The sequence below is a fragment of the Dendrobates tinctorius genome, unplaced genomic scaffold, assembly GCF_039654945.1.
Source record: "Dendrobates tinctorius isolate UK_male_01 unplaced genomic scaffold, ASM3965494v1 ptg000154l, whole genome shotgun sequence".
Lineage (NCBI taxonomy): Eukaryota > Metazoa > Chordata > Amphibia > Anura > Dendrobatidae > Dendrobates > Dendrobates tinctorius.
The window spans coordinates 13,379-37,132 of record NW_027361821.1 but is presented as its reverse complement, the minus strand read 5'-3'; the positions used below and the strand labels follow the sequence as shown (position 1 = coordinate 37,132).

General features: G+C 44.9%; 1 protein-coding gene and 1 long non-coding RNA gene across 3 annotated transcripts in view; both read right to left on the bottom strand.

Moving 5' to 3' along the window:
- LOC141050877 (ras-like protein family member 11A-like) overlaps positions 1-8,171 on the bottom strand; it is a 116,034-nt gene extending 107,863 nt beyond the window's left edge. Inside the window, exon 1 of the mRNA XM_073547541.1 lies at positions 7,875-8,171. Within this exon, the coding sequence (XP_073403642.1) occupies positions 7,875-7,995 (121 nt within the window). The 5' untranslated portion in view covers positions 7,996-8,171. The remainder of the gene's footprint in view (positions 1-7,874) is intronic.
- Positions 8,172-8,367: 196 nt separating this feature from the next.
- Positions 8,368-21,250, bottom strand: LOC141050878 (uncharacterized). 2 transcript variants are annotated; one of them, XR_012220550.1, is made up of 2 exons: positions 20,853-21,250; positions 8,368-8,740 (listed from the first exon to the last, which is right to left on the bottom strand). It is a non-coding gene; the product is annotated as an uncharacterized lncRNA (long non-coding RNA). The 2 variants fall into 2 exon arrangements; XR_012220549.1 differs by having other exon boundaries at positions 8,368-8,737.
- Positions 21,251-23,754: the final 2,504 nt, after the last annotated feature.

Genomic DNA, 23,754 nt, shown 5'->3' with positions numbered 1-23,754 from the left:
TTATCTGTATTTGCCAATTTGCTTTTTGTCCCTTATTAGATTGGCCTCTTTTTGCTCTGTCTCAGAATATTTCAGAGTGCTGATATAGTGGGAGAAGTCTAGTGACTTCAGGGTTAATTTTGCTATCAGAAGTGTTGGACTTTATTTTTGTAGGTTTTTTTTGCAGATTGCAGACAGTGTCTTTCCTTTCCTATCCTTTCTAGTTAGCTTGGGCCCCATCGTTTGCTCAGCCTATTTTCCTACCTGCGTTTGTTTTCATCTTGTCTTACCGACCATATATGTTTGGGGGCTGTCTTTCCTTTGGGGTCTGCTCTGGGACAGTTAGCTTTCCCCTTTTCTTGCTTCAGGCTTATTTAGTCCTCCGGCTGTGACGAAGCATCTAGGACCATCGTAGGTACGCTCTACGGCTGCTGCTAGTTGTGTGGTTAGGATCAGGGATCTGCAATCTGCATAGTTACCAACCTCTCTGGTTTTCTGTGACTTAGCTTGTTTTGTCTTTTTCTCCTCGGTGACCCATTCATAACAGGACACCTCCGCGGTAGAGGGGTCCGAGAACCTGCGCGGCCAGTAGGTGACGGTCGTGAAAACCGTATAATGTGCTGACCGGGGTCAGAGAAAGAGACTGTGGATTGCTATAGGGTGCCTCTGTGGATAAGAGGTACCCGAGAACCTGTGTGGCTGACACAGGTAACGTACAGGTGTCCGTGTTGTACTGACCGGGATCAGTGAGAGACTGTGTACCTGAAGGGTTCAGTGTGCAAGGTCCTGGAGGGTCAGTGTTGGGAGGTTCTGGGAGAAGAATCGGATACCTGGAGCATGTGTTGTGACCTTGGACCTGGTGAGGTATGAGTGTTGGACAGTCTCAGGCGGAGACGGAAGTCCTGAATAGCACCCGCTGAGCCCCTGGACCTGGTGAGGCCGGTGTGTTGGGAAACCCTGGGAGGAGGGTCGGCTCCCTGAATAGCACCCGGTGCGCCCTGTGTGTTGGATGGTCTCAGGAGGAGACGGACATCCTGAATAGCACACAGACAGGATATGTGAGTTTTGTGTGGTGTGTGTTGTTTTTTTTCTTTTCCCTCTCAAGTCAGCTGGCGGTGGCTCAGTGGGGTCAAGAAGGTGACAAGCGGCTTTCTGTAACTTGGCGGGGTTACGAAGGTAACAAGTGGCTTGCTGTAACTCGACGGGGTTACGAAGGTGACAAGCGGCTTGCTAGAACTCTGCGGGGTTACGAAGGTGACACCAGCAGCTGCGTGTGAACTGCAGCCGGAGGTGTCGGAGATCGGTGACAGCAGGAGCTGTGGTGGTGCCAATAAGAACTTGTGTGGTATCGTTAAAGACATAAACTGTTTTGGTGTGAACTGTGGTCTAAGGAGACCTGTAGAAAGGACATGGGGAAATCCCGAAAGGGGGTGGTGACCCAAATCGGGGTGGTAACCCAAAAAGGGGTGGAGTCCCAAAAGGGGATAGTCACCCAAAAGGGGGTGGAGTCCCAGGGAATGGGGGCGGAGCATCGGATGTGAAAAGGCTGGTACAGATGAACTGTTGCCAGGAGCAAATGTCCTATGTCTGTCCTATCTGCCTGGTGAACTACCCAGCTGGCACGATGCCAAGGGGGTGTGGCCTCCAGATAGATAATGAAGATATAGTTGGTCTGGTCGACCCTGGGAGCCCGGTGACTCTAGTGCGGGTTGCTCCTGAGATACCCGGCAGAAAGGTGGGGGTAACTTGCAACCACAGGGGCAATAGGAGTTGCCCAGTTGCCAGGGTAGTCTTTGAGATTGGTTGGGACATCGAGGGACAGGATGTAGCGATAGTCCCGAATCTGTCCTGTCCAGTGGTTATAGGCCGCGACTCTAGACTGTTTTCTGGCTTGTGGGAGAGGGGAGTTCCTCTACAGCAAGGGGTTGGGGACATTTCTACTGTTGGGCTAGCAGACAGTGACACAGTGACGCATGCTAAAGTGGACAAGTCAGTTGTAGGAGTGACCGGAAGAAGGGGTACATCTGCCCAACTTACGGACCTGACGTCTTGTGACATGACGGAGGTGGGCTGGGAGATGAGACGACTGGAGCGGACACACAGTCAGAGGGTAACTGGAGGGTTCACTCGGATGATCGGGGTGACTCAGTCTCTGGGGGTGACTGTGGCTCTGAGAGAGAAAGGGAGCGAGGTCTGAATAAGTCCCTCAGAGAAGAGGTACGAGTACACAGAAACGGTAAGAGGTCTTCTGCGGGAGAAGAACTGGGACGAAGGCTTACAGAGGCCAGGCCCAAGTGGTGAACAGAGTGAAGATAAGAAGAAACTGAAAAATATGGAAGCAGAGATGATCCATATGCAGGAGGAGCTTGCTGCTTCAGAGCATGCTAAGAGGCAAGCACAGCAGGAAAGAGATTAACTGGCTGATGTGATTGCCAACAACAGTGGTAAAGATGCTCTGGATTTGGAAGAAAAAAGGCAGTTAGATTCTCGCATGAAGAAGAATAGGAGGAAGAACAAGGCAACGTTGAATTAGCCAGTGACAGGCTGAGAAAGGCCACACTTCAGGTTGACCAGATGAATGCTGATCTGAATGTAGAACGTAGTAATGCTCAGAAGAACGAGAATGCCCATCAGCAATTAGATCGCCAGAATAAGGAGTTAAGAGCAAAGGTTGCACAACTGGAGGAACAGCTTGATGCTGAAACTAAAGAGCGACAATCTGCAAGCAAAAAAGTATGACGTACAGAGAAAAAACTGAAGGATGTACTAATGCAAATGAATGACGAAAGGCGTAATTCTGAGCAATACAAGGGTCAGGCGGAGGGAAATAATGTGCGTCTGAAACAACTGAAGCGCCAGGTGGAAGAAGCAGAGAAAGAGGGTCAACGTGCCAATATGTTGTACCGTAGATTACAGCGTGAACTGGAGGATGCTACAGAGACAGCAGATGCAATGAACCGTGAGGTTAATGCACTGAAAAGCAAACTTAGACATGGTGATGTACCATTTGTTACAAGATGAATAGATAGAAAAGGAGTTGACGGAGCGCACTGTAGGAGTGTGGTGACTAAACAGTGTCTGATGACAAAGACAGACTGTGACTGGAGGGCCAAAGCCCAAGACCGATATTCAGACCGCTGGGGGCGGGGAGGCCTAACGTGGAGATGAGGCCGTGTGATAGACAAAACAGACGGAGTCGGTTCTCTTGACCTGTTAGGCAAGGTGACATGGGTGCCTGGTCTCGAGATCCCAGGGTAATGTTGTGTGTTCAACCCCACAAGTTTGAACAGAGGGGGGACGTATGTGGTGTAGTGACCACTGTGCCCGCAAGGGTGGGTGTCCCAGGAGAAAGGATGAGTGGCAGGATGCTGAATGATCGTTATGTATTCCAAGGTAGGTGGCCTTGGGATGGAAGCTTGAATATATGTGTTGATCAGCAGAGGTATTGCTGAGCTTTCAGTACACTGTGTCAGGGAGAACTTTCCAGGTAGCTGGTGAGACGGGTGGAACCAGCTACCTACAAACCCACCTAGGGGTGTGTGTTTAAAAACACCTATAGTAAAGACTATGTGAGTGTGCTTGTAGGACCTGTGATGAGGTCATAGCCATGTGATCTGGTGGGTGTGGCTACAGACCATATAAGGTGGCCAGGGTAGGTCACCTGAGTAAATGCTTGGACCCGATTGGTCCGTTTGGAAGGTCTCACTGGAAGATGTGTCTGCCTTTCTGAAGTGCCTGTGTGTATAATGGCTGCACGTGTCAGAGAGTTCCCAGGGGAGGGAATGGACGTCTGCAGTGTGGTGAAGCAACCATTAGGTAACCCTGACGGGGTGAGATAACTGTGAGGCTAGAGAGCCTGCATTTTGGACATTGTGAGTTTGCTTGTAGGACCTGTGATGAGGTCATAGCCATGTGATCTGGTGGGTGTGGCTACAGATCATATAAGGTGGCCAGGGTAGGTCACCTGAGTGAATGCTTGGACCCGGTTGGTCCGTTTGGAAGGTCTCGCTGGAAGATGTGTCTGACTTCCTGAAGTGCCTTCCTAACAGCACGTGTGGACGCTGTTTAATGGCTGCAAGTGTCTGAGAGTTCCCAGGGGAGGGAATGGACGTCTGCAGTGTGGTGAAGCAACCGTGAGGTAACCCTGAGAGGGTGAGATAACTGTGAGCCTGCATTTTGGACCTTGCATAAACCTTTGTGACTACAGGGTTAACAGAGTGGAGCTCTGTCATGGACGCTATGCTGTTGATATGAAATTTCCATTGCTTTGGGTTTATGATGCCTGAATAAACCGCATAGACTGTTATTGTTTTATGGAAAACCCATGCCGGATCTGGTTATTTGGCTGCAAAGCGAGTATCCCCAACCTTAATAACAAGAGCTACCTTACAATATATACTAGCTATGTATATACTAGCTATGAACCTGTTCTACGCCCGGGTGGCGAGCATTTTTATTGGTATATGGTCTCCCATCCTGGTATGTGCTGTCCCCTCCTATCCTGGTATGCATGGCACCTCTCATCCCTATAATTGTATGCATGGCCCCCTCATCCCTATTCTGGTATGTATGGTCCCCCCCAATACTGGTTTGCATGGCATCCCATTCCTCATCCTGGTATGCATGGTACCCCTCACCCCCCTATCCGGGTATGCATGGTACCCCTCACCCCCCATCCTTGTATGTATGGTACCCCTCATCCCCCAATCCTGGTATTGCCACAGGGTCTGACCGGGAGGTCAGGAGAGGGCGGGATTGTGCCACCGAAATCTGCTCCCGATTCCGGCGCCACAACCTGCCCTCTCCTGACATCACGGCGAGACACCGCGGCAATACCAGATCGGTAAGTTGTTGTGCCGTGATGTCAGGAGAGGGCGGGATTGTGCCAGAGAAATTGGTGCCTGCGCAGTCATCGCTTTCCAGCGCCATTTTCTTGAAGACACACTGAAGTGTGTATTCCATAAAATGGCGCCGGAAAGCGCAGACTGGGCATGCGCTGATGCGGTCTTCAACACCCAGCGCCTGGGAACAGCGTTTACTGTACCAGTGCTTCTCAGGTGGCGGTGCGTGTGGTACTGATGTGGCACACAGTTGCCACACATTTTCTGCAAGTATTACACACAAGGACACTGATATCTCCGTTACAGTTTTTTCCGGTAATGGAAATATCAAGACGTGTGAAACTGGCGTCAGGCATAGTTTACTTGAAAGCTTGTAAATTGTCATCATCTTTTCAATTAGCCACAAAAAAGTATCAACCACTTGAGGACTCTTCAATTTTTCTTCTTTTCTATCACAGTACAGAAATAATAAACACAGTGATGTCACAGTAAAGTGATAATATTGCTGTGATGTCACAGTATAGGAATACTTAATACAGTACAGTCAAATGTCACAGCACAGTGATGTCACACTAATGGGATAACAGTTAATGTTTATTGCATATTACAGTGCAGACATAGCTGACAGTGATATCTATTTCTAAAAGTAATAGTCACAGTGATGTCAGAGTGAAACAATAATGCACGCTGAAATAAATTGCACACAGTGATGTCACAGTATGGGAACTATGGCGATATCACAGTATGGGAACCATGGCCATGTCATCGCACATGGAAAGTGATGTCACTGTTTGTCAACCATGGCGATGTCATCGCACGTGGAAAGTGATGTCACAGTATGGGAACTATGGCGATGTCACCGCACATGGAAAGTGATGTCACAGTTTGTCAACCATGGCGATGTGATCGCACATAGAAAGTGATGTCACAGTATGGGAACCATGGCGATGTCACCACACATGGAAAGTGATGTCACAGTATGGGAACCATGGCAATGTCATCGCACATGGAAAGCGATGTCAAAGTATGGGAACTATATCGATGTCATCGCACATGGAAAGTGATGTCAAAGTATGGGAACCATGGTGTTGTCGCTGCACATGGAAAGTGATGTCACAATATGGGAACTATGTCGATGTCACCACACATGGAAAGTGATGTCACAGTATGGGAACTATGTCGATGTCACCACACATGGAAAGTGATGTCAAAGTATGGGAACCATGGTGTTGTCGCTGCACATGGAAAGTGATGTCATAGTATGGGAACTATGTCGATGTCACCACACATGGAAAGTGATGTCACAGTATGGGAACTATGTCGATGTCACCACACATGGAAAGTGATGTCACAGTATGGGAACTATGTCGATGTCACCACACATGGAAAGTGATGTCACAGTATGGGAACCATGGCAATGTCATTGCACAAGGAAAGCGATGTCAAAGTATGGGAACTATATCGATGTCATCGCACATGGAAAGTGATGTCAAAGTATGGGAACCATGGTGTTGTCGCTGCACATGGAAAGTGATGTCACAGTATGGGAACTATGTCGATGTCACCACACATGGAAAGTGATGTCACAGTATGGGAACTATGTCGATGTCACCACACATGGAAAGTGATGTCACAGTATGGGAACTATGTCGATGTCACCACACATGGAAAGTGATGTCAAAGTATGGGAACCATGGTGTTGTCGCTGCACATGGAAAGTGATGTCACAGTATGGGAACTATGTCGATGTCACCACACATGGAAAGTGATGTCACAGTATGGGAACTATGTCGATGTCACCACACATGGAAAGTGATGTCACAGTATGGGAACTATGTCGATGTCACCACACATGGAAAGTGATGTCAAAGTATGGGAACCATGGTGTTGTCGCTGCACATGGAAAGTGATGTCACAGTATGGGAACTATGTCGATGTCACCACACATGGAAAGTGATGTCACAGTATGGGAACTATGTCGATGTCACCACACATGGAAAGTGATGTCACAGTATGGAAACTATGTCGATGTCACCACACATGGAAAGTGATGTCACAGTATAGGAACTATGGCGATGTCACCTCACATGGAAACCGTTGAAGTGCTCCTCACTGTGTCTTAAGGAGAAGCATTGGAGTTGCATTTGATGCAAGTTTGTGGTGCCCTAAAACAGTCATGCGAAAGTTATGCTACTCTAGAACCGAATGTAAATTAAGGCAGTGCTATCATTTTTCCAATTTTGTGTGAACCAAATAAGAAAGAAAATCACAGAACAGTCACTTAATGTGCCATTTCTCTGGCTGGTAATGCTCTGTTGGAACTTTTAAAGCTGTAATCTTACACTGACCTTACTGGGTTACACAGTATTTCACAATATATTTACAATTCTACCCAAAACCAGCTTGTATAGTTAAATGCAACTCCCTGAATGGACTGGTTGGTACATACTGTCCTATGAAGATGGAGATGATCAAGAGACCATATAGAAAAGAACCACTGTGTATAATAAATTGCCTTTGCCTTAAGTAACAAGCACTGATTGATGATGTGACATCAGTAAGGTGCTCATTTCAAGGTCTGGGAATGAACAAGTGTTAACACTGTTTAATGTGCTGTCGACAATTCTTTTTTAGGCTGCATAAAAGATGTGATCAGCCACCGAAAGGTCATTTTCTAGTTCAATGGCTGATCGCTGACAAGGTCCAAACGAATGGATGATTATAAACGAGCAATTTTGTGTACGCTCATTAGGCCGATTATCAACCCATGGAAAAGGGCATTTATTGTATGAAGCATTGAGGTACAATCATTGTTGAGTTTTGACAGCAAACTGATGCATTTGTTCCAGTTTCAACTCTAATACTTAATGCTCAGCTCTACTACTATACTACTAGACAAATAAATCCTAAAGAAATGTCATTCGGAGCACCAATTACTTAATAATGTATCCGACCCACAGGAAATGCAAATTGGAATATCAAGAACTGCAGAAGATCATTATCATCTTTGTGAAGAAATCCACATTACTATTACTAGACATTTATACATCTTACCTGTTTTTCCAACACCGTTGCCCCCAAGAACCACAATCTTGATGTTCCTGTTAGCATCACAATCCAAGAGGGGGTATTCAGGGATAGGAACTAGTAGATAGTTGTGGGAGAACTGGGACATAATCTATGGGGCTAGTGCCAAAAAATGTCCAATGGGAATGTTAAAGTGTTATTATTAGGTTCCACAGCTTCTTGAATCTAATATCATTGTTTGAAAGTAGGTCAGGCTGCTGAGACCTCCAAAGGCAAGACAGGACTGTGCCCACTCTGAGGGACTTGTTCAAAGGCAGAGGAGAACTTTTCTCTCCCAGCTTGAGTGAAAACTGATTCCTTCTTCTAGCATCCAATCACAAGTTGTTCATTGACATTCCGTGGGGAGGGGATATGGGAAATAGTGATTTTAACTGTATCTCCTCCTCAGATACTCATTCTGTAGATAACCTTCCTACGTTTTCTGTGCAAACTGTATATAAAACCCAAAAACACGAAGCAGTACTCTACAACTTTTTAATTAGAAAGTAGAAACCAATATTTTATTTTTGGCATTTAATTGCGGAAACTGTTGATGAAAACCATATTTGTAAGTAGATGAAATATCTTAATCCTAGTTTCGCTGAAATAAAAAGGTCTCTACTGCATGTTTAAAGAAACCATGCAAATCACTGATGTATTTAAAGGCACTCAATGATCAACAGTTTTACATGGGATACAAAATTTGCATACTAGAAAGTCAGTTTCATAGAGGTACAGAATTCCAAAAGATTTGATCGTCTGCGTAGAAATGGTTAATCAAAACGGTTGGTCCTTCAATTTGAGAAGGAGTTCAGGCTTCATTGGTTTAATCCTTATTCTTGTGAGACACCCTGCTAGAGGGAGACAGAGAACAATAAGTCCTGGAGCCTGTGAGTCAGTTGTAAAACATGCAGTCTTTCATAGATCCATACAGAATGTAGCGTCTTGTCCACATCCTAATAGTGGCCAAACTTTGCCAATCAGAAAAGCCTGTGCGCGTTAGAGGCGTGAATTAGGAAGACATGTCTGAATGCAAAATGTTGCTTCTGTTTATAAACTAAGTAATAATTCTGTCTAATATCGAGCGGATGTTCTTGGGATGTAGTTTTTGTTTACATAATGCTACTTCCTTTAAAATATTTACATTTTTTATTTTAACTACAGGTCTCTGCAAAAAAGGCACGTACACATTATAGGTGTAATGAAGAATATTCAGGATTGAGAGTCCTCAGTGGTTGATACCTTTTAATGGCAAACTGAAAAGATGGTAACACATTGCAAGCTTTCCAGACTACTCAGGTCTCTTCATCAGGCATAGACTAATACAACATCTGAAGAGTCACATATCACACAGGTGTAATGAAGTTACTCATAATTTGCTGTTCATGGTGGAGACAGGAGTGACAGCACACTCCTCTGGCGGGAAACAACCAAGCGTGGCCCAACTGCTGTCATTTGTCTTCCATAATTAGCACAGACTTATATTATAAAATAATCAGAGCACAATGAAAATGTTTTGCAAAAATGTTACGAAAAAATTGAATAAAAATCTAATCAAAGCATTACTACGGAAGCTGTGGCCTTTGATTTTTTTTTTCCTGGAACCAAGCATACTGAGACAATGCTGAGCGCCCCTAATTTTGCGGTTTTATTTTAGAAGAGCTCTGCTTCTTTTGGCCAACGTTTAGGGCTTGCTCACATGAGTGTATAACACAGCCGAGTGCTATGTGATGTTTTATCAGATAGCACTCAGAAAAAATGTTATACTATGGGGCAATGCAGATCTGCTTTTTTTGTTATCATGCTGATTCGGCATGAAAAACAAAATTACAGCATGCTGCCAGTGGCTTTGCTAATCAGATGACACGCACTCATACAAGTTTATGGGTGCTTGTAAAACATTGGACTGCACTCGGATGACATCCGAGTGCAGTCCGATTCCAGCAGACTCAGGTAATGGAGAAAATGGTTAAGAGATTAAGTTAAGCCCCCGTTACACGTAGCGATATCGCTAGCAATATTGCTGTAACGTCACCGATTTTGTGACGTAGCAGCGATATTGCTAGCGATATCGCTATGTCTGATACTTACCTCCGACCGGCTCCCCCGCTGCTCATCGCTGGTTGCACGAGAACGTCCTGGACCATTTCTCATCAGGCGCTTCCTGCTGGGCTTCCTGTGGTGCCGACGAGCGACATGTGGACGCGGGCGGGAGGATGTCAGGATCGCCGCGTCTGACAGGTAAGTAGCGACCCCTGCCTGTGTGGCAGCTCACTAGCGACCACTTAGCGATGCACCAGCGATCCATATCGTTGTCGGGATCGCTGGTGCATCGCTAAGTGTAATGGTACCCTAAGTTCTCTGTCTTCTCCACACTTGTGATTTGATTTTCTCATGCGAGAGAATCAGATCACACTAAGCAGATACTCTGTTTGAACTCATAGCAGAATATCATTAACATAATTGATTAGTCTCCTAGAGAGACTAATCGCGTAACCCTGGCCTCAGTGATAATACCACCTCAGCCACATAAACTACATTATGAGAAAAGTCAAAGTCAAACTTTGCACCCTTGATCTATTATAGACTGTGTCCGAGTGTTGATCTTTGGGACCATGACTGTAGGGCTCAGCAAAGGTTAAAATGTCTCCATCATAATATTTCAAATAAGTATGCTTTTATTTTTCTGCAGTTTCCGTCCCCAGGATCAGTGTTCTGTACTGGAATCTAAAGGCCCTTTTACATTTAGCGATGCACCAGCGATCCGACCAGCGATCCGACCCGGTCAGGATCGCTGGTGCATCGCTAAATGATCGCTAGTGAGCTGCCAAACAGGCAGATCTCACAGCGATGCAGCAGCGACGCAGCGCACGATACTCACCTTTCACACACAGCGATCCTGGCGTCCTCCCGCCCGCGTCCACGCGTCGCTCGTCGTCACAGCAGGAAGTCTCAGCAGGAAGCAGACGACGAGAAATGGAGCCGGACATTCTCGCGCGATCAGCGATGGACAGCGGGGGAGCCGGTCGGAGGTAAGTATCACACATAGCGATATCGCTAGCAATATCGCTATAACGTCACAAAATCAGTGACGTTTTAGCGATATTGCTAGCGATATCGCTTAGTGTAAAACCCCCTTAACACATCTCATTTTAATCTGCACATTAGAACACTAAACGCGCATTGTTGCTTTAAGACGTAGCGTTCCTCCCGAATATTTACAGGGGCTCCAGTGACTTGATAGCCTATATGATCTTGGCAACCTGGAAAGTTATTGCAAAGTCATGTGAGCTTTGAAAAAAAAAATGTGTTTGGAGTGGGTAAGAGCACAAGTAAGTAATCCACCTGGAAGAAGAGGAAAATTAGATAATTGTACTGAGCCATATGAGCCACAGTAAGATGATATAGGGGAGTTTTGCTGAAATTTACTTCATTAACATATAGTGTAAAATAAGTATCAGTAGAAAGCTGCAATAGAACAATCACACAGCAAAGAGTATACAAAAATAACAATACTAAAAGCGACATCATGGATGACCTTACAGTATCTGTAAATTAGTGCATGGGGTCTCTACGTAATCTTACACAAATTGGGTAGAATTTAAAACTCAGTAATATGATGGAATAGCCACAACATAGGGAGGAGGGTACCTACATCAAAAAAGTCAAAAGATTCCCATTGTTGTTCACAAAACCTCAACATTGGGCAGCATGGTGGCTCAGTGGTTAGCACTGTTGCTTTGTAACCCTGAAGTCCTGGGATAAAAAATCTGACCAAGGACAACATCAGCAAAGAGCTTCTAGGGTGTGTGTGCACACGGTGCAGATTCTGCTGCGTTGTACAGTACCTTTGTTTCCTATGGAAATAAAAAAACGCTGTGCACATGCTGTGGATTTTTCCGCACGGTTTTGCTGCGGTTTACAATCCGCAGCACGTCAATTGTTTGGTGCAGAAACGCTGCAGTTTTACACCTCATCCATTATGAGGTGTAAAACCGCAGGCAAAACCGCAGGACTTTAGTCTTGCGGATTTATCTGCGGTTTTCACTCCAAAATCTGCAGAGCCAAAAAACTATGTGTGCACATAGCCTTATGCTCTCCCCAATTTGCGTGAGTTTCGCCCGGTTCCCAAAGATGTACTGATAAGGAATTTAGTCCAATGGGGTGGGGACAGCAATGTCTGTAAAGTGCTGTGTAATATGATGGTGCTACAGAGTTATAATTTATAAGTAAGCATAATAATAAATAATTAAGAACAACTGTGATCTGAACCACCAGTAAAATGCTTCAAGGGGGATTCCACTATTGGTATGGAAGGTGAATATAAGATGTTTTCATTTGTGAAGAGGAAATACAGTATTTAAGAAGTGATTACCCAAGTTCTGGAGAACCCATTTAAATCCTTAGTGTTATATCTCATACATGTACGTGAGTGCGGGGGTGATTGTGTGTGGATCAGGAGCTAAGCCTTCTCCACATGGGGCAGATACTGGCCATATTAAATTGTGGGCATTTGCCTCTAAGGCCGGAGTCACACTGGCGAGGAATACGGCCGAGTGAGAGGCGCTAAAAGCACGCATTAGACACGGACCAATGATTCTCTATGGGGTCCCTCACACCAGCCGTATATTTCTCCTCCGTATTCTACGCTCCGTGCCAATCACAGCATGCTGCGATTGTCAGCGTACTACGGCCGTAATACGCCAATGCAAGTCTATGGGTGCGCAAAAAATACGAATTACACACGGACCACACATGTGACTTGCGAGAAATACGCACCAGGTGTCTTTTAGAAAAGCCGGCAATTCAGTGCGCTATACAGTAATCTCACACTGACAGGTTTAATAAAGAAACAAAAGAATAGATATAGACACAAAGAATACATATATATATATATATATATATATATATATATGCGCATTCTATGTGTCTATATCTATTCTTTGGTTTCTTTTAGAAACCCTGTCATAGGGCTCCATTATATGTCCATTTTGCAAGGCGGCGAGAAAATCTCACCATACAGATGCCATACGGATTACATACGGATGCTGACATGCGCAAAATACGCGATCACACCTTGATTACGGATGACATACGGAGCACTGTTTAGGGGCCATTCATCCGTATTACGCATGTAAAACACTGACCGTATTTTACGCAGGTTAGTGTGACTCCAGCCTAACACCTGCAGCTGGAGATGAGCTTTGGCTGTTAAGCATTTAAGCGCTGTAGTCAATCTCTGGCAGAGGCATTTAAATGGAAAATGTGCCATTGCTCGCGATTACTGGTCCTATGTGACGTGATTGCAGAGCGCTGATAGATTTATGATAACAGCTAGGGTCCTGCTGAAGGCTCTGTGCCGCCATCTTGGTACTCCACTGAAGCTCATCTACAGTATATATCATGTTAATGATATGCAAATGCAGAAAAAAAATTTATATTTTTTTCAATTTATTCTGGATCAAGTATGAGGCATCACATGCAAAACTACATGCACTTGCACACCTTGGCTGCTATTAGTGAGGTTATTAATGGCTGTCTGAGGAACGTACTGCCAAGCTAAATGCAATTGGGCATGAAAGTCGTCAAGCGCTGCTGCTGGCAGCTCCCTTTGCAATTGCCGACCAATAATGTTCCAGATATGCAATGGGAGACAAGTCCATAAATGCTGCAGGCCATGATAGCATGTTTAGACCATGCAAGATGCACATAGTAGAACTAGCAAAATGTGGCCTGGTGTTGTAAGAAGGATCCTGAAACATTTTGAAGAAATGGCCATACCCCTACCAGTTACATCACCAAAGCAATTTAATCGTGATCTGTTAGTGTACCGGGAATGAATACTAGAGGGAGCTGGATAATGAACATTATGCCATCCCATGCCACTCCATAATCTGGGTAAAGGCCTCTTCATGGAGTTGTCCATGTGATCTCCAGATGTTGACCAGAGGCTCTTCAGTGATGAGTGGTGTTTTTTCATGGATGCAGTTATAGCTGGAGATTGGTCGGCAGCATGTGTAAGGGGGCATAATGTGTACAAATACAGTATATTAGCAACCATTCAGTGGTAAACAACACTGCAGTATCAGACTATTGTAAAAACTGGTGAAATTTACCTTATTGGGGGGGTAATGCATGCCTTTCTGGTGTTTATATACAGGCTGTGCAAACTGAAGAAGCTGTGGCTTTTTCGCATAGAGGGTGTAGAAATTAACCATTTGGGGAGTATCAAAAGCCTTGTACTTTGTTAAATGTAGAAGGGATTCACAAGCAGTCTAAAAATTATCCATTTTATTAGGGAGCAAAAACAGGTGTACTATTTTGGACAGGAAAAAGAAATGGCTTCTGAACCAGGAGCGTAAACTGTATCTCTTTTTTGGGGGAGAGCGACAGGTTTGCCCTTATCAAAATGATTAGGCAGTTACAAAGACTTTTTATCAAGCCATCCAAAATGATACCTTTTTTAGGGAGGAAGCACAGTCTAGATCTTTACAAAGTAAAAAAGCAATTCAATCCTTTCTAAAAAATTAGCCCTATTTTGGTAGCTGTTTTATGTTTGTGTGCCCTGAAGAGAGTACACTTCAATACCGTCTAGTACTAGAAAACATGGAGGGCAGCCAGGAGATGTGTGGCTGAAGTGGCAGCAGCAGAAGATGCATGATCATAAAATATAACAATATGCCTATCATCCCACAAACATTCCAGCATACAGCTTACCATGCTCATCAACATGCCCTAGAACCCTGTTGATTTTCAACATTCTGCTGTGACAGTTGGCTAACATGGCCACTATCATTGTCATTTTCACTGATTGTCGTTCCCTCCACGCATGTCAATTCTACAGTATGTCTCCATATTGCTGCTCCTCGTCCAAATCCAGCATGATGTAACGTGGACCAAACACAGGGTGGCGATGAATATGAGCAAGTGGCTGCTCTTCCTATATAGGCCGAGTTCACATTGCGTTGTGGGCAATGCGCCGACGGCATCCGTTACATAGCGGCAGTAACGCTATGTAACGGAAGCGTTAACGCCGCCATTGCCCTCAATAATAGTAATGCATTCTAACTCATGCCAAAATCGGCATGCGTTAGCGATGATGTGTTACTTCATGATGCGCCCTCGAACGTGGTCTGCAGTGTCCGTGGGTGCTTCGGGTCTAGCGCACAGCGAAGGGACGCGTTCGCTGTGCATTGACCTGTATGGGCTAATGCATGGTAGCGCATGGTAATGAAAAGTTACCATGCGGTAGCGCATACGATAGCACTAGGTCACAAAAGATGTCAAGAATGACATCTGCGTTAGCGCATCCGTTTAACGTATCCGTTAAACGGATGCCCCTAACGCAATGTGAACCTAGCCTTACTTTTTGCATTCTGGCGAATGTTCTTGCAAGGATAAATATGAGGGGGAAGACATTTTTTATTCCACATTGGTCACAAGTGACACATTTTTTTGCCTCTTTTATGGGCCTCAGTAGGTGACGCGATTCTCATTAGCTGCCAATGGCGGATCTCAAAGCAACTCCCAGTCCAATTTTGCAGCATGACACAGATGATCCAACATATGCGGGGTCAAATTCCAGAGGGTTGCAATGTCGCAAATCAGGTGGCGTACTTCCATACCATTCTGTTTCTCAAAGACAGGAGGGCTTGCCATGTAAGAAGAGAAGAAATGAGCTGACACTTTCCTGACTACAGCTATGATCCATTTGAAAGGGATATATATCTCTAATAAAATGTTGCCCTATTAAATTCAGGTTGTGGCCCATGCAGGGAGTGTTGAATTACTTTGCTTGCCTGTAAATCAGCCAAACATTGTGAGAGTTGCCGATTGATGCACAGCAGCAAATCATCCACTGAATGGCCTTTCACACCGTTGTTTCAAGCTGAAAAACCACTTTGCAGTGCTTTAGGTCCCCTTCACGAGCTGCAAATACGAACAGAAGCACACCCATTGTATTCAATGGTTCTGTGCAGATGTCAGACTTTTCACGCGGTGCAAGCGGTGATCTCATTGAGGTCACTACAGTTCATCATCCATGTTCACAGTCGTCAACTTCACGGGGGAACACAGCTTCAGTGTCCACCGCTAACCTTTATGACGTCACTGCTCGTCACTGAAGCAGCTCATTGTCTCCTGGTTTTCAGCCTGGACGGTCGCTTCATACCACTGTTAAGTTTGTAAACCAGATGTTGCATAGATGGATTACGGTTTGGGACATTATAGATTATCTTCACATTGGACAAGTGAAGGATATGGATATTTATAATTTTTTTTTTTTTACAGGGGACATTGACATTGGAGGAATATATTCACGTCCAACAGGTAAGGGATGTGGTTGTTTATTTTTTTTTTTTAACAGGGAACATGGGCTTCAATGGATTTGGTGTAAAAGTGAGAATAATTGTTTTAATTTTTAAATAAATGTGTATGACAGAGTGTTTTGTTTTATTTCAGATAAAGGATTTTATTCTTGCTGTGTTTATTTCCAAACTTTTTAAGTTATTAATGGGGGTTTCTTACGTGACTTCTCTCCATTACTAACCCCAGGGGCTTGATGTCAGTTGACAATACAAAGCTGACATCAACCCCACAAATATTACCCCACTTGCCACTAGGCAAGTGGGAAGATCAATGTTAAGTGCCAGATTTGGCACATCTTATGTGTTATTTTCTATTGTTTTTATAGTCTGCACATGTCCCCGCTTAATTGTAAAGTGCTACAGAATTAAATTATTATTAGAGTGCAACCAACACTAGCAGTGCCCCTACCACCATGTTTCGCACAGCCAGCAACACAGCTAGGCATTTGAATCATGTCCCCCATCTCCATGTCATCCAAGTACAAAAGCGGAGACTGTTTATTCTTCTCATTAATATGAATCAACTTGAAGAAGTTGTTCAGGTCTAGTATCTTCATTAAGTCCTTCCGAGATGTAGTGGGATAGGGGACTAAGGGGCAGATACATGGGTCATTGACAAAATGGAAATTCCACTATTTACAACATTAAATGTTTTGGCAGCCCTAGAGGTGGACTGAGCAGAACACTAATTCAAGCTGATGGTGTTTCTGTCAGAGGTAACATCATATCATAATGCTATGACTGAGACAAATGATGTCATATATTCCATTATGCCCTCTGCTTCCTCCCCACTAATACGCTTGCCAGAAGCAAAGGGGGGCAATTGTGACCTGCATTTGGTACCACTGTTGCTGGCAGCTTCCACATTTTTGCAGCTGTGTTTTTTTGTCTCACACACATCCATATCAATTGCCAGTACTACTTGTTTCCATATATTTTAGACACATTTCCAATTTGGCAACATAAAACGGAGGTCTGCACAGTTAGGGCTCATACTCATCTGTTTCTGTCCCTTCTAAGTGGTATTATTGTTCATTTTAAAAAATGTATGTGACACATAATTTTAAAGTAACAAAGAAAAATATACCTAAAAGAGTATTGGGTATTTTAAGAAATGTTTAATAGGTTAGAGTAGAGTAGGGCCCGGCCAAAAGAGTCTACCTTGTCATGGTGGCAGCTTTAAAAAAGAATCTTTTGGCCAAAACAAAAGCTGCTGGCTATGGTGTTCGAATTCTGCAGTGCGCAGGCGCCGGACCTCTGCGCACTGCAGGACTCTGCTCTGCCCTCAACAGGGCAGAGCAGTGCGCTTGCGCCGCAGCCATTACAGGACGGGAGAAGAGGACGTCATCGCATGAAGAAGGGAGGCGTCGGACCGGACCGCCCACCCCGGTGAGTATAATATAACATGTTTTTCTTATCTTTCAGGTTACATCGGAGGCTTATCTACAGCATTACAGAATGCTGTAGATAAGCCCCCGATGTCTATGCTGGCAGTTGCAAGCCAAAAAAAAGGGTGACAGATTCCCTTTAATGAGTGACTGGTGAGGACGTGGTGCAGAAGTGGTTTTTCCAAGAGTGGGCAGTGGAACTGTGGAAAGTTTGAGGCTATGTGCCCACGTTAGTGCTTTTAAACGCTCAGGAAACTGATCCCTTTCCCAGAAAACGCGCGTTTTATTTAATGTGAAGCTTCTTTTAAGCGTTTCTGCAGCGTCTGAGCCGGCATAAACGCTGCGGAAATGCTTAAAAAAACGCAACGTGGGCACACAGCCTTAGGGTTGGAGGCGGATCTAGGGTGGAGCCTGGGCAGAGTCTCGAGGGGGCCCGAAAAGTTTGCCAGTATGGGGCAATGAAACTCCTGGTGGTTGCCCTGGCCTTTTACATGGTCAGGCTTTTGATTTGTCTTAAAGTGCTTCAAACTTTCAAAAACGCTTGCTGGGAGAAAAGAAAAGTACATCACTTCTTTGAATTAATTTGCTTCTGACAGAAAATGCTTAAATCTAGGAATTGTCCAATCTAAAAGCTGCAAAAAATACTACATAGAAAAAAAAATGTAGCTGCAGGAAAAGAAAAGAAAATCCCCACCAATGGAGGTGCGTTTTCTGAAGCAGTTTCCACAAAAAAAAACCCCATGGTATTTGATGTGGGAAATGAAACTAAACATTTTTTTTCAATCTGTGAAACTTCAATTGCAAATTGTTCAAATTCTGCAAATTTCATGAAATTTGACCCAGAGTGAATTCACAGCAAATTCATTAGGATCGTATATGAAAGTGTTTCTGGGGAAGATTTTAGAGCACATCTTCTCCAAAGCAAAGATTACATCCTGAACCTCTGAGTGAACATTTAGGCCTTAGTCTAATCTCTGATGTGAGACGCATAGAACACTTGGCAAAAAAGAAGTTAATGGAGGAACCTGCTCCAGCTGGACACATACGGCCCATTCATCACAGCTTCTAGGAGGAAAGGTTGCATCACTTTGGCGTAGCTTGAGGCCGCGTTAACATTTTGAGCCTTTTGGCGGTCGTACACCATTTTCCGCTAGCTTCTATAAAGTGGGCTGAGACGGAAGAGTGGCGATGGCCCTTGGTTAAATTCACGAACAGCAGCGGTGTTTGCTAGGACACAAATCTTACTCCACCTGGGACTGGAGTAGGATAAGTGGTAGGGCTCACACCCCCTCGTCCTCTACTGGTGCAAACAACACCCATGAACCCATTCAGTCAAAAAGGATGTAAAAAAGGAAAAAAAAAAAGCTTCAGGAAAAGAAAATAAGGCCGGGGTCACACTGGCGAGGAATACGGACGAGTGAGAGGCGCTAAAAGCACGCATTACACACGGACAAGTTATTCTCTATGGGTTTGCTCCCAACAGCCGTATATTTCTCATCCGTATTCTACGCTCCGTGCCAATTGCAGCATGCTGCGATTGTCAGCGTACTACGGCCATAGTACGCCAATGCAAGTCTATGGGTGCGCAAAAAATACGGATTACACACGGACCACACATGTGACTTGCGAGAAATACGCACCAGGTGTCTTTTAGCAAAGCCGGCAATTCAGTGCGCTATACAGTAAACTCACACTGACAGGTTTAATAAAGAAAGAAAGAATAGATATAGACACATAGAATACATATATATATATATATATATATGCATTCTATGTGTCTATATCTATTCTTTGGTTTCTGTTTAGAAACCCTGTCATAGGGCTTCATTATATGTCCATTTTGTAAGCCTGTGAGAAAATCTCACCATACGGATGCCATACGGATGCTGACATGCGCAAAATACGCGACCACACCTTGCTTACGGATGATATACGGAGCACTATTTAGGGGTCATTCATCCGCATTACGCCTGTAAACTACGGACTGTATTTTGCGCAGGTTAGAGTGACTCCAGCCGTAGGCCGGGGTCACACTGGCGAGGAATACGGCTGAGTGAGAGGCGTTAAAAGCACGCATTACACACGGACAAATGATTCTCTATGGGTTTGCTCCCAACAGCCGTATATTTCTCGGGCGTATTTTACGGTCCGTGCCAATCGCAGCATGCTGCGATTGTCAGTGTACTACGCCCATAGTACGCCAATGCAAGTCTATGGGTGCGCAAAAAATACGGATTACACATGGACCACACGTGTGACTTGCGAGAAATACGCCCCCGGTGTCTTTTAGAAAAGCCGGCAATTCAGTGCGCTATACAGTAAACTCACCCTGACAGGTTTAATAAAGAAACGAAAGAATAGACATAGAATACATATATATATACATACATGTCATTGTGACAAACATATATATATTTCACAGAGTTCTTCATAGCAGAATAGCCACTAATTCAATTGCCGGCTTCTATCAAATCCTTCCCCAACCCGACATGAGAAGACACATTGTTTACATTCAGTAAAGCATTTCATTTCATGTTTTTCTTTATATGTCTTTGACTAATAATTAGATGCGGGTTTGTGTGCAGAATTTGGGAGTTGTAGTTGTTATTTTAAGGGGTTAATTCGTTGTTAAAAAATGCGTGGGCTTCCCATTGCCCTATATTGTTGGCGAGTGGGTTAATCTAACAAAGGGTTAATGTCACCATTCGATTGTAAGGTGACATTAACCCTTTGTTAGATTAACCCATTCGCCACCGCTACAGGGCAATGGGAAGCCCATGCATTTTTTAACAACGAATTAACCCCTTAAAATAACAACTACAACTCCCAAATTTTGCACACAAACCCGCATCAAATTATTAGTCAAAGACATATAAAGAAAAACATGAAATGAAATGCTTTACTGAATGCAAACCATGTGTCATTTCATGTCGGGTTGGGGAAGGATTTGATAGAAGCCGGCAATTGAATTAGCGGCTACTCTGCTACGAAGAACTCTGTGAAATATAAATATATATATTTATATATGTTTATCTCAATGACTTGTGTGTGTATATATATATATGCATTCTCTGTGTCTATATCTATTATTTCGTTTCTGTTAGAAACCCTGTCATAGGGCTCCATTATATGTCCATTCTGCAAGGCGGCGAGAAAATCTCACCATACAGATTCCATACGGATGCTTACATGCACAAAATACACGACCTCACCTTGATTACGGATGACATACGGAGCACTATTTAGGGGTCTGTCATCCGTATTACGCCTGTAAAATACGGACCGTATTTGCGTCGGTTAGTGTGACCCCGGCTGTAGGAGTATTCCCTGAAATAATTTCTTTCAGAACCCCTCCCCCCAGCACCGGGAGACAACACAACCGGGTGAGGACCAGTCCCCGCCTGACTGAGCGTACTGCACGGGCTAGCGGTGCTGGAGCTGAGTCACGTGACAGCCCGCACCACCACATGACTGCTACGTCACGGCAGCTCCCTCCCAGACCCCACTGTAGCTCTCTCCGGGGCCCGATAGTCACCCACATAAGGGGCTGTAATAGAGAAGTTCCGCAGGACCGGTACACGTTATCTGCAGGTCGCCCGGTTTTCCTCGCGCTCGTTGTGCGGATTCGTCTAGACAAGGAACTCGGGTTCATTTCTACGTGTTTCCGGTCGGCGCATTATCAATGTAGCACAGCAGCGGGCGGAGCGCTTTCCCGGTGACCCTGCTGCGGCTGTCAAGGGCCGAGCTCCGGTTCATCATGGCGACGGTGGAGGAGGGCGGATGGACGTACTGATGACCGTCCGTAAGATCGCCTCGATCTGTACGATGGTGAGTGTCCGGGACGGGGCAGGGAGGTGAGGGGGGATCCGGGGGCCGCCCTGCTGGGTGACGGGGTGTCTGGAAGCAGTGCTAGATTTGGGGGCGAGGAGGTGCCAAGAGGACCCCCTCAGTATGTACGTGTCTGTGCACACATACCTGCATTCCAGCTGGGAGATCACTACAAGTGCCAGCATGCCCAGTGCCACAGGTGTCATATTGGCTGTGCCCGCTCCTGCTAGGACCCCCTGTGACTTTCTAGGTGCCGCCTGTTCCCTTTCTTCTGGGTTTCCCCAGACTTGTGGTGGTGGTGTACTCCGTGTCATGCAGAAGTCTGCCACCCCTGCTGCACCCTAATGGAGCTCACACAGCCAGGTGCTATACGATGTGCAGCCGGTCAGTCATGCGCCACCCCGATTGTAGGGCTGACCGGACCGTCCCATGCCCGGCAGGGTGAGAGATTAAGGGCTCATACTCACTGGAGAGAAATAGGGATGAGTGCAGGCCATTACAAAATCGGATTGCACTCGGACCAATGTTATTCAATGGGGTACATCTCATTTGCAAGTTTTTTCTTAGCTGAAATCGGACTGAGAAAAAAATCGCAGCATTATATGAGCCTCGCCAATGCAAGTCAATGGGCGCGAGAACAAAATCGTACAGCACTGTCAACATGTGAGTGCTGTCCCATTTTTACGCACCAGTGTCCTTTGAAAAGCCGGCAAATCATATGCGGCTACTGTAAAATCACACTGACAGGTTAGAATAGAACAGATAGAATAGGGGTGTGTGTGTGTGTATATATATATATATATATATATATATATATATATATAATTTCATAGAGAGATACATAGAAGAATAGCTATTAATTCATTTTTCGGCTTTTGTAAAATCATTGCAGAAGCCGACAAGATAGGAGACATGATTTACATACAGTAAACCCCATGCAGAACAGTTAGATTTATATATGTCAGTGACTAATCGTGTTAGTAGTATGTGTGTGTGTAAAATTCGGGACCTGTATGTATTTAATAAAAGGATGTATTCACTGGAAAAATTGGCGTGGGCTCCTGCGCAACTTTCTCTGCCAGAGAGGGAAAACCAGTGACAGAGGGCAGATATGAATAGCCTAGGAAGGGACCATGGTTATTGCCCCCTCCAGCTAAAAAAAATCTGCCCCCAGCCACCCCAGAAAAGGCGCATCTGTAAGATGCGCCAATTGCGGCACTTAGCCACTCTATTCCCACTGCCGTGTAGCGGTGGCATATGGGTTAATCAGGGGTTAATGTCACCTTGCTATAGTAAGGTGACATTAAGCCTGGTTAATAATGGAGAGGTGTCAATAAGACAAGTTTTTACATAGAGAGAACTGCTGTATGTAAAAGCTCATGTTAAAGTCTCATTGCATACGCATGTCATGCGGTTGTTCCGTGGAAAAATCGCATGGAAGTCGCATTATACTCGCATAGCACCCGTCCATTTTTTTCGGTCCGGAAATCGGACCGTTATTTTTCTCGCAAATGGTATGAGCCCTAAAGTAAAAAATAGTAGCTGTTGTGTAAAGTGGCGCGTGGTGTCTAACACTCTCCTGTCCTTTCATTTGCTTGGATTTTCAGCCAGTGCTGACTAAATAATCTAACGGGACGTCAGACGTTTGGCTGCAGCCTGCCATCCACCATCACAGTTATTCTCTTACTGTAAAAACGAGGGTTAAAATTGTCTCTTCCGATTACTTTTCTGTTGCAGGCAGATGAGGCGGGACGCAGTGGATTCGCGTCCCTAATGTGCCTTCTTTTTCGGTTACTTCACAGTGGAGAACTCGCAGATACAAGCACTGCTGTCTCCTACACTATATTTTTGGGTTGTTGCTGCACAACATCAAGAATTTGGAGGAAAAAAAGACTAATTTTATTGTGCGCGTTTTCCAGTATATGTCCATTGGTGCTGACAGCTAGTCTAGTGTAGCTTCTCATGTACAAGGTGTCCAGTGGCTGCCACTAAAAGGGTTATTCCCACAATATCAGTCAATTGCAATCCTGAAGTAAAGTTTAAGTGCAGTCAATTTCCAAAAGTTATCGCTGCTCCATATATCACCCCCTGAAGAATCGCATACCGCAGGCTTTCACCTCCTAAGCTTTCCAAGGATACATCCTGCTGTTTCCATGACAGATTGCACATGCTCAGTAGACACCTGCTATTCTAGAGTGGGTACCCTCCTCTTTAATTGCAGTGACACAGCACATGTGTGATTGTACTGTCCTCACTGCACAGGGGGGTGGCCATGGGCGCTGTGGA